Here is a 10,645-nt window from a genome sequence, read left to right as displayed (position 1 = left end):
ATATGCCCCCCTGCCTTTTGGTGAAGGTTGACGAACCAAAAGCATATGAACTAAACCTGATGTAAGTCATCGGCTTTTCAACATGGAGATCATTCAATAAAGCACCAATGTATAAAGGCCGTTTTAGACTGTATCCTTCTCGGCCATGACCATTTGGTCAATGGATCAAAAGGAATAGAATGGAGGTGCCCCCCAGTCTGGACAGACAAAGGGACTATATATATACCATGGATTCATCATCGTACCATTCCATGTTTGAACAGGATAATATACCGACGATGAGTAAACGGGTGGAAAGTACCCTGGTCTCATAGGATGAATAGGTGATGCTTGTTGTGTCGCCTTTCGGGCCGTTTTGTTTACCCGTTTTGTTTTAGCAGGTGACCGAGGTTTCTTCGTTGACCGATCACGTAGAACGGTCTTCTTGCTAGCATTCTTGGAGAGCAACTGATCAAAAGTAGAGTCAGTTTTGATCAGCCGGCCATATGTGCTTTGCCGTTGCGTCTCTTTCCCTTTTAAGACTTTGTGTGGAGGCTGACGCCTTTGGCCATAGGCGGATTGTCTGGCAGAGTTAGCCGAACCGTCTGTCTGAGCACCGGACCGTCCGCACGTAGGTGCCATACCGTCTGTGATGCTCAGGCCAGGTTGTCGTGCTTGGCTCATTAATTGTGCCTGCCCCCCGGCGCCTCCGGACTTTTTAGCCTTATCGTTCGGTGCCTTTCGAGCAATCTCCTTTTGCGATATATTTGACGTGCGAGGATCGTCAATGATGATGTCTTTGCTTTTGCTTTTTATCGGCCATTTCGGGCCGAACTAAGACCTTTTCGCATGCGACATCTATTGTATTAACAGGAATTGGCTGTGTGTCCACTTGCATTTCCTGAAAAGCCAACCGACCCTCATTTATGGCCGATTGTACCTGTCGACGAAAAACATTACAGTCATTGGTGGCATGAGAAAAAGAATTATGTCACTTACAATAAGCACGTCTCTTTAATTCATCTATAGGAGGGATATTATGAGTTAATTTAATGTTGCCATTTTTAAGTAGCTCATCAAATATCTTATCGCATTTGGCAACATTAAAGGTAAATTTAATCTCTTCTTGCCGATTCTTTTGAATCGGCTGTAAAGAAGAACATGCTGAAGATTTGGTCTTTGTTGGCCAAATAAATTCAGCGGTATATACATCTGCGGATTCATCATCTGAACTATCACGCTCTATTAGATGTATAATACGGGCGGTCGATTTTGATGTCTCTTTAAATCGGCTTTCACAGGCTAAAGCCCGCTGATGTAGCTGGGCTATCGAAAGAACTGGGTCCCATCTAATTTATCTCTTAAGTAGGATAGCAACCCATTGAAAGCTAGCCCTGCTAGCTCTTTGTCTACAACATGGATTCGAAAGCATCAGTTTCTAGTGTCCCGGAACCTCCGGATATAATCATTAACCGATTCTTCGCGTCCTTGTTGGACTGAAGCTAAGTCAGCTAATCCTAATTCATATTCCCCGGCAAAGAAATGTTCATGAAATTTATTTTCTAACTCATTCCAGGAATTAATGGAATTAGGAGGCAGGGCGGCGTACCATGCAAAAGCGATACCAGTAAGGGATAAAGAAAATAACCGAACACGAAATGCTTCTCCATCAACCAATTCGCCTAGGTGTGCTAGGAACTGGCCTATGTGTTCGTATGTGCTTCTCCCATTCTCACCAGAAAACTTAGAAAATTCCGGTATCCTTGCCCCTTGTGGATATGGGACAGTGTCAAACCGGTGATTATATGGCTTTTGGTATGATTGCCCTACTCTGGCTACACTAACTCCGAACTTATCTCGAAATAGTTCAGTCATCTCTTCCCTAATTTTCTCCATTGCACCCGGTGGTAGACCACCGGATCCTGGGCTGTGGGGCTCATTTGGTCGGGTATTAGTATACTGACCTTCTTGCCGTGACCGATCGATAGTGTTGGTCGGTCTATGATTGTATGGTGCATTATGGTTTAAATATGTAGATGGCGAAACATACTGCTGCTGTGGTGTGTAATAATTTGGTGCGTGGTGTGCAACAGCAGGTTCTGTATATGTGTATCCAGTTTGTACGGTGGTACATCCGAACTGGCCGGTCGTGTTCGCCATTATTGGGGCGCCACGCGGTAGCCCTGGTACGGCCCCGGACTGTCCGGCATAGAAAGCCGGACGGTCCGCGTAAGGGTCGGACGGTCCGGGTAGAAGCTCAGACGGTCCGACCGCGTCCAGGGTCGCCGATCTACCAAGCAGGGACGGCGGTGGTCCTAGGGTGGCCCCGGACTGTCCGGCAGAGCAAGCCGGACGGTCCGTGTATGGGCCAGATGGTCCGGGCAGAAGCTCGGACGGTCCAACCGCGTTCAGGGGCGCCGATCTGCCAAACAGGGATGGCGGTGGTGGTACTTGCCCTGGATATGAGTTCGTCGGCATACCATATAATGGTTGGGGCTGCAAATCCCCATTTGTTGCCGATGTATTAGACATAGATATCTTGTTACTAGTCTCATATGATGGAAAACTAGGAGCAACAGACTTCTCCAACATATGCGTTAATTTTCTAATTGACTCTTCTAACCCTCCAATCTGTTGTTTCATTTGATTCTGTTGATGATCTACATATTGTTTAATAAATTGGATGTCGTCGGGATTACTTACGTTGGGGACTTAGCGAAGATAGAAGAGATGCGACGTCGGTCTCTCCATGTTTGACAACTTTCTGGTGGCGATCCACCGTGTATTGTGATAAGAATTTCTCCTTCGCTTGACGCATGTAGTCCTCGTATTGCTGTTGCTCATCGGTCGTCAGACTTTCAACAACCGGCTTCAGGATATTGTCCGGGGGATATCGGTGTGATCTTTAGAACCGGCCATTTGAGGGCCTGATTTTTAGTAGATCTAAACACCTTCCCCAGCGGAGTCGCCAAAAGTATGTTGGTGCCTTTTGGGGGGCGCCAATCACTCAACACGAACCGGCGGCGGTGCCCTCTGCAGAGACACGGACGATCCGCGGCCAGGGGCCGGACGGTCCGCGACCTGAAACAGAGGCTTGGGTTCCCTGCCTGACGGCCGGACGGTCCGCGCCCTAGGGCAGGATGGTCCACGCGTGCGCAGGGGGCGGCGAAGGTCGCCGGCGGCGTCTGGATCTCGCTCCCGGGAGGGACCCCGTCGGGGAGGAGAGATCCTAGGTGATGTCTAGGCTCGAGCATACCGACCTAGACTGCTCGACGTAGAGTCGAAGAGAAGCGGAGAATTTGGAGATTGAGAGGCTAAACTAGAACTAGACTAGAACTACTCCTAATTGCATAAGATAAAAACGAGAAATAGACTTCATTTGATCGATTGGTGGGGGTTCCATCGGCCGTAACCCTTCATCTATATAAAGGGGAGGTCTGGATCCGCTTCAAACTGTTTCCCAAGTTAATCTCGTGGTTTTAGGTAACAAATCCCACGAGAAACTAGTAACCCTAACTGACTCTGCGCACGCGCGGACCGTCCGCGCCACCACCACGGACTGTCCGAACCGCGGACCATCCGGCCTCAGGGCCGGACCCTCTTTTTAGCGTTCAACAGCTATTAAGAGTTGAATATTTCTTCTTGCAATAAGCATACATCAAAATTGATTCTTGCAATGAATCCAGGTCTTAGCTGCTTGCAAAAAATTGCATCCAAGTTGAATGGACACCGGTCCCAAAAAAAATATACTGTAATCAGGACTGTGAAAAAAAAATAGCAGGCCAACTGCTTCTCCTAAAGCTACGTACGTACGCTCCTAAATCACGTTACGCAGCCGCAAGAATCTCCAGCAGCGCGCGCTTTGACGCCTCCACGTCGCGCCGCGCTATGAACGGTTGTGCGAGCAGCTGTACCGCCATGGCGCGCTGCGCTGGCTTCTTCTGCAGGCACGCCGCCAGGAAGGCGCGCAGCTCTGCCGATGCCTCTTCATCCTCCGGCACGGACGGAGGCTCCCCGTAGAAGATCGCCTTCTTCAGCTCCTCAGCAGACGGCTTCTCTACTCCGGGCACAAGGGAGAGTCGCCCCAAGAAGAGCTCCAGGATGGTGACGCCGATGCCCCAGACATCCGCCTTCATGGCGCCGATCGGCCCAGCGCAAGCTTTGGGCGCGAACCGCTCGGGGCTGTAGTACATCTTAGTGCCGCCGGTGATGGGCACCTGGAGGGGCTCGCCGGAGGGGCCGCGTAGGACCCTGGAAAGGTTGAATTCGCTCATCTTGATTTCCCCGCGGGAGTTGGCGAGGATGTTGTCCGGCTTTACGTCCAGGTGCGCCACGCCGTTGTAGTGGAGCTGGAGTAGGCCCCGGACGCACTGGAAGGCCACCTCGGCGACGGCTGCCTCCGGGATTCGCAGCCCCCCGCGCCGGCGCCGCCGCAGGAGACTGCCTAGAGACCCAGCGTCCATGTACTCGAGCACGAGCGCGGCCTTGCCGCCGGGCTCGCGGAGCAGGGCGTAGAAGTCGATGACGTGCGTCGCCCCAGCAGCGATTTTGAGCACCTCGGCCTCCTTCTCTACGACGAGCGGGTCCTGGTCGAACGATATCTTAATCGCGAAGACCGCGCCGGTGCGGCAGTGGCGTGCCTTGCAGACGCTGGCTAAGCCGCCAGCGCCGAGGTCGCAGATCCAATCGAGGTCCGACAGCCGCAGCTTCTCTGGCGCCGCTGGGGCTGGAACCGCCGCCGGCACGGAGGCCGTCATCCTGGCCCGGCGGCACATCTCGTGAGGCAGCAGCATCGGGATGGCCATCTGACGCGCTGTGGAAGACTGGATGGAGACGAGCAGGAAGCGAGAATGGGAAGAAGCGGGGCCGCGGGGGATTTATATGTAGCGTGAGGCAAGGTCCGAAGTCCGACACTCCGACTCCGACCAGAGTCACGCCGAGAATTTCGGCGTTTGGGGATTACAATTCCGTATATGTCTGTTGAGCACATAAGCCTAGGACAGTTCACTTGTTTGATTCACTAAAGGTCGGTTAATTTAGTTAGATGCGAAACAGAACCGAATTAACAAAAACCAAAATTCTTGATTTCACCTAACCAACATACACATTTCGGTTCTATTTTAGAACCGAATTTTATAAAAAATTGAGGAACCCAACCGAACGGATTCGTTCCATCCTGCTTTCTGCGGGCAGCGCCGTAGCGGCAGTACGGTGTATGCACGAGCAGCACAACGGCAATGTTTGTCGTCAGTGTTTGCTTGCTGCGCCAGGACGGCACGCCGTGAAGATTTGAAGTGCAGAACGATCTCACGCACGTATGCTATCAGGTATCAGGCTGGCAATCATTCCCGTGAATCATTTTTTTCATAAAAGAACTTGTTCATAGGTTCAATTTATAGGTTGTGAAGCTAGAGTCTCTCTTCACGTTTTCTTGATGCTCTGGTCTGTTTCAGGTCATCTACTATTGTATTGCTAATTTATAACCTATATTATAAGGCCATCTCTAGCAAATCGTAACATTGCACTGTTTTATACTTTTGATTTCATTATTCAGAGAGTGTAGTTTAAAATAGTAAATAAGATAAAAGATATGATAGATAAGCTACTGGAGACAGTCTAAGAACTCCATCGTAATATATTATATAATTTTATTTCGATAACTCTCGTGATACTTCATATAATTCTAATTTTCAATGAAACATGTGCTACGATATATTTTTGAAAACCATTATATGTGTCACCTGTCCGAAATAGAATTTAGGGGGTGTTTGGTTTCACCCAACTAAAGTTTACTTCTTGTCACATCGAACGATTAAACAATAATTACGGTATTAAATATAATCTAATTATAAAACTAATTACATATGTCAAGACTAAAAGATGATACACATTTATTAATCCTAATTAAGTTTATATTTAATATCCGTAATTGTTATTCAAATATTTGATAATACAAACTAAACTTTAGTAAGGGGAATCAAAACGCCCTTAAAGTTTTGTTTCGATATTCTATAATTCACCTTAATCCACATGGATTGAGATGAATTATGGTGTAAATTGAACTCAATACATGTAGATTGAGGTGATCCGAGAATATCCAAATAAGCCCTAAAGGTATGGGTAGTCCGTTGCATACACTGGCAGGTATATGAGTAGTGTTTGGAATTGGGTCGGGCTAGCCTGGCCGGAGCAAGCCTATCGTGCTTCGGGCCAAATAGACTCGGAGTGAGAAGGCCCAAAAAAAACTTTTGGGTCGTGTCATGCCAGCCCAAAGAGTAGAAACAACGATCCAGCTCGACCCTAAAGAATGTCGTGTCTTTATCAGGCCGTATTAGCCCAAGCTCGACCCATATATTTGAACCACATAAAGTCTAAATATTACAACTACAGAAAGTCCATAACTTACTAAATTAAAGATATTAAACAATGAAAGCGTCATTTGACTACATTAAATCTAAATATTACAATTACATAAAGTTTATAACTTACTAAACTAAAGAAATTCAACAATACAAGCTTCATTGGGCCGGACTGGTCCAAGCTCAGCCCATACTAAAGTTATGGGCTGATCAGTTCATTGCGTTAGTAGTTGCTAAGACATATCTGATCCATGTCCCATCACGCTTGTTTATTTCGTGCTGTCAGTTAGTTAGTTAGAAATATCTGCATGCACCCTAGAGATCATGCAATCTGCTCGGAGGTGATCAGATTGTAGTTATCTCTCCCAAATTGGGCAGGATCTCTCGGGTGGTGCTCTTGGGGCTGGAGTTGGACGACACTCCCTGGCCCTGCATATCACCCTCTTCTTCAGGCAGGTGTAGTGTAAAGTATGCTGATGATGGATTGGAGAGTTAATAGATGCTGATGATGGGAAGGATGTCAATCACTGCATTCGAGTATTTCCTGAAGAATGAGGTTCAAGGCAAGATTTTCCTTGTGACCCTCCCAAAGAATGGTTGGCTAAGTTCTTTTCTAGCTTTCTCCTTTCTGTAGCAATTTGTTCTTTTCGGTAACCATTATTGATTTATTTGTATTGAGAACCACACATTTTACTATCAACACAAATGTGGAATCCCTTAAACCTGTACTAGCAGAAGGCCTTGCCCACAAGAACGACGTGATTTTTATTATATTTGCCTTCCAATACAATCAAGGTCAAATACCGATCCTTACAAACATTCATCCACAGGGAGCTGCATGCAGTTCTAAAACTAACATAGCACTGCAATCACAATAAAACGTTCACAACACTACACAACTAAAATCCTATACATCATTTGACAGAGCTGATATAATTTCTACAGATGTCACTAACCCTGCATATCTACAGGTCTACACACAATCTGTGACAAAGCTGCTACAGTTGGTCCCTACTTGTCGTTCAACAAAGAATCAACATTGGGAGTCACAATAACATGACGATTCTCAATCTCTCCAAGCAAGCAACAGTGTTTGTCTCGAGTGTTGAGAGCTACTGCACGCTGCAGCATCCTACTTTCTACTCCTGGGTTCACCTGCAGCGGTTGAAACTGAGCATAAAATATATGCAAAAATATCTTGCTAATCTCAAAAAGATGAGAAAGGTGTACACACTGACATCAAAGATGATGTCTCCTAACTTCATTTTGATCTTGCCGCTCTTGTATACTAGCATTTTGCCCAAATAACCCTGAGGCAGCTGCTGCAGGTTGGATCCTTCCATCACCTCCTTGCCGGCACTGGACGACCTTTTGGGTAAAGGAAGAGAGTTTGGGAACTGGAAGAAGAACATTCTTTCTTTGCTACCTTCTTGCTGCTAAAAGTTGCAAGTGAATGACGTGAGTGTTCAGACATTATGTATACAACTTTGCAGAGCTTATAAGTTTTTTTTAGAATGCAACAGAGCTCATAAGTCCATACAAGCAAATCAAGCTCCTCAGCCGGACATGTTAAAGCTTCACTTTCAATTGAATCTGGCTGAGTCTCCAGCAACCCAACATTGTCACTATCATTATCGTCGTCGTCATCACTACTCTCTTCTTCATAAACCAATCCTGTCAAGAGTTGAATATTTCGATAAAAATTCTTAGTGGAAAGTATTGTTCAGAAGAACAAAGGAGCTTATGAATCTTCACATTCACCTGAATTAACAGGAACAGGGAAGGATCTAGGAATTTGGAGTGGCTTCATTTGACATAGAAACAAGACAACAGAAAGTACGTAAGACAAGTTAATAAGTCTGACAACAAGCAGATGGTGTTTTACAATACAGCAAGGTTGTGACAGGGAGGTTCTTGCCTTCTAGGGGCACTCACCAATTGATTTTGTTTTTGCACTCCGAGTTGCGCTGGTGACAAGCAAACAACATCTGCAGAAGGTGGCGTCGAGAGGGTCTTCTGTGGTGAGCACTCATCTACAAATAATATGTCCAGTCCGATTATTTTGATATGACTAAATCTACGATAATACAATGGATGCTCTTATATGTGCGTTGTTTTGATATGAACGAAAAGGCATGTTTCTCCTAAATCTTAAATAATGCCTGACAGTAGGATCTCGGGGCGCTAAATACCTTCTGTGTTTGGTGCACTTTTTGCAGCCACTTGGCGAGTCTGAAAAGAACAAACATAAGTTCTGCCATAGAAAGAACATGCTGATCCTTTTCTCACCCATCCCCCCCCCCCCCCAAAACTATAGTAGTATCTGAAACCACGATATGACAATTGGATAATCAGTTACCCACCCTCAATATCTTCATCACATCTTCATCAATTGGCTTAGGGTCTTGTTGCTTTGGCCTGAAACAGCAAAATACGTTCCATTTATGGTAACTACAAAATGGTTGGCGAAAAAGCCATGAGATTCACTACTATCAACCAAAGACAAATAGATTACTTTTGCTTCTGTCGAGGCACCTTTGGTCTGAACTTGAGCATCTGAGGGGATTAAGAGAAAGACGTTAGTGCGCAGCATTCTTCTTGACAATTTGCTGAGCTCATAGAAAGAAGAAGATTGGTGAGCCACCTTCACATCACCATGATCTGGGCGACTTCTCTCGGAGCTGCCATCCTTATCCATTTCTCTTAACTCTGTCATAAATAGCTAAGAGCCCAGTTAAGGGGGGGTGTTTGGATCCCGTACTAAAGTTTAGCCGGTATTTTGGATGCCACCTAGCACAACTAAACATGAGCAAATTAAAAACTAATTGCATAAGCCGTGGTTAATTCACGAGACGAATCAATTAAGCGCAATTAATCTAAGATTAGCCCATGTTTTGCTACAGTAAACACGCGCTACCCATGAATTAATTAGGGTTAATAGGTTCGTCTAGCGAATTAGACATTGTTTAGAGATAAGCGGCTAGCACCCCCCTTTCCCCACACCACCCAACCCCTCACCCACCCATTCCAAAGCATGTGCTTCCCTGTCAGTCTGAGGAAATGTAAGCTAAGCCCCTCCGTACCTCTCAGTTCTGCCATCAGAAATTCTTTCAGCGTTTGTGTATCATGGCGAGTCTTTTTTATAGTCACACTGCTGTACGGCGTGTGTAGGTTTCCAAGGGTATATTCTATGCGCTTCATTCATCTACAACCTCCTTCCCCAAAATCATTGCTGTCCAAAAGTTGACCCGCAGCACTGGAACTACTAAGGAATCAGACCACGAGTCGCACGAAAAGCACGCGAGGCACCACCCTAGAACGAGTGCTTCTTGAAAGTCCCAGGGCGCGAAAGCAAACCTCTCGCCCTTTGCAGTGTCTGCGACCAAGAAATCCGATTTGGTTTCGGGGCTTGACAGCGTAGAAACCAAGAAAGATGCAGGCAGAGAACTCGCAGCCGAGCAATCTTTGCTAACCCCCGCGCCCTCGGCTCCGAAACACGCGTACCTGGCTGCAGTAGAGTTCTACTGCTGCAAGAGCTAGAGCTCTCCCGCGGTCCCGCCCCAGAGAAATGGCCGCTCCCGCGACCTGGAGTTGTTCGGTCTACCTCCTCCTGCTTGTTCGAGACGTTGAAGAGGAAGGAAAAAGACAGGTGGTAATGCACTCCAGTAGAATAGAAGTAGAACAACTCTATAATGGACCGGGCGGTATGGGCCCCATCGTTCAGTGAAAGGCCCCTCAAGGAACGTGTTCGCCCAGCAATATGGGGGATACAGAGCGAGGATCGGATGCGGCGCGGCGTGCAGGGGAGACGGTAAGCACGGCTGAGTAAGACACGTGCTAAACCGTGGTGTGAGGTACGTGGTTGGAACCTGGTATGGGCTGCACGGGGGATCGGAATTATCTCGTATAGGGAGAGGCTGCTGGCGCCGGACTTGTGAGGCTGCACGGGGCATCGGAATTATCTCGTATAGCGAGAGGCTGCTGGCGCCGGACTTGTGAGTCGGTTGAGGGCATGTTCGGTTATTGAGCACTCAGAATGATTTCTAACTGGATTGTTTGTCTAATTTATATAAGGTTTGATAGGTTGAAACAATTCTTAGTGAAATCCGGCATAAACGAACAGGTCCTAAGTCCGCCCGAGATGAGCGGTATCTTATGTTGGTTGATTCAGAGCAGTGGCGGATCCAGAATTGATCCAAGAGAGGGCTAATAAACTAATGCTATAAAAATTTTTAAACCAAATAAAAACTAATCTTGCACATATCGTTCACCGCTTGCGCGTCGGAACCAAGGCGAAGGTCGAAGGA

At 46.9% G+C, this 10,645-nt stretch overlaps 1 protein-coding gene across 11 annotated transcripts; it reads right to left on the bottom strand.

The window, feature by feature from the left end:
- Positions 1-7,067: 7,067 nt before the first annotated feature.
- On the bottom strand, positions 7,068-10,024 carry LOC100193764 (uncharacterized). Of its 11 annotated transcripts, none has more exons than XM_008673937.3 (11): positions 9,843-9,997; positions 9,422-9,714; positions 8,983-9,047; positions 8,854-8,894; positions 8,702-8,756; positions 8,531-8,570; positions 8,274-8,371; positions 8,100-8,142; positions 7,879-8,012; positions 7,577-7,774; positions 7,068-7,493 (listed from the first exon to the last, which is right to left on the bottom strand). In XM_008673937.3, exons 2-11 carry the CDS (start codon positions 9,537-9,539, stop codon positions 7,350-7,352), a joined length of 936 nt encoding a protein of 311 aa, XP_008672159.1. In that variant the 5' UTR covers positions 9,540-9,714; positions 9,843-9,997; the 3' UTR covers positions 7,068-7,349. The 11 variants fall into 11 exon arrangements, with proteins under 11 accessions (XP_008672159.1, XP_008672161.1, XP_035821549.1 ...); XM_008673939.4 differs by having other exon boundaries at positions 7,577-7,771; XM_035965656.1 differs by having other exon boundaries at positions 8,983-9,137; positions 9,696-9,714.
- Positions 10,025-10,645: the final 621 nt, after the last annotated feature.

The sequence above is a fragment of the Zea mays genome, chromosome 3, assembly GCF_902167145.1.
Source record: "Zea mays cultivar B73 chromosome 3, Zm-B73-REFERENCE-NAM-5.0, whole genome shotgun sequence".
NCBI lineage: Eukaryota > Viridiplantae > Streptophyta > Magnoliopsida > Poales > Poaceae > Zea > Zea mays.
This window is presented reverse-complemented; position numbering and strand designations above follow the sequence as displayed.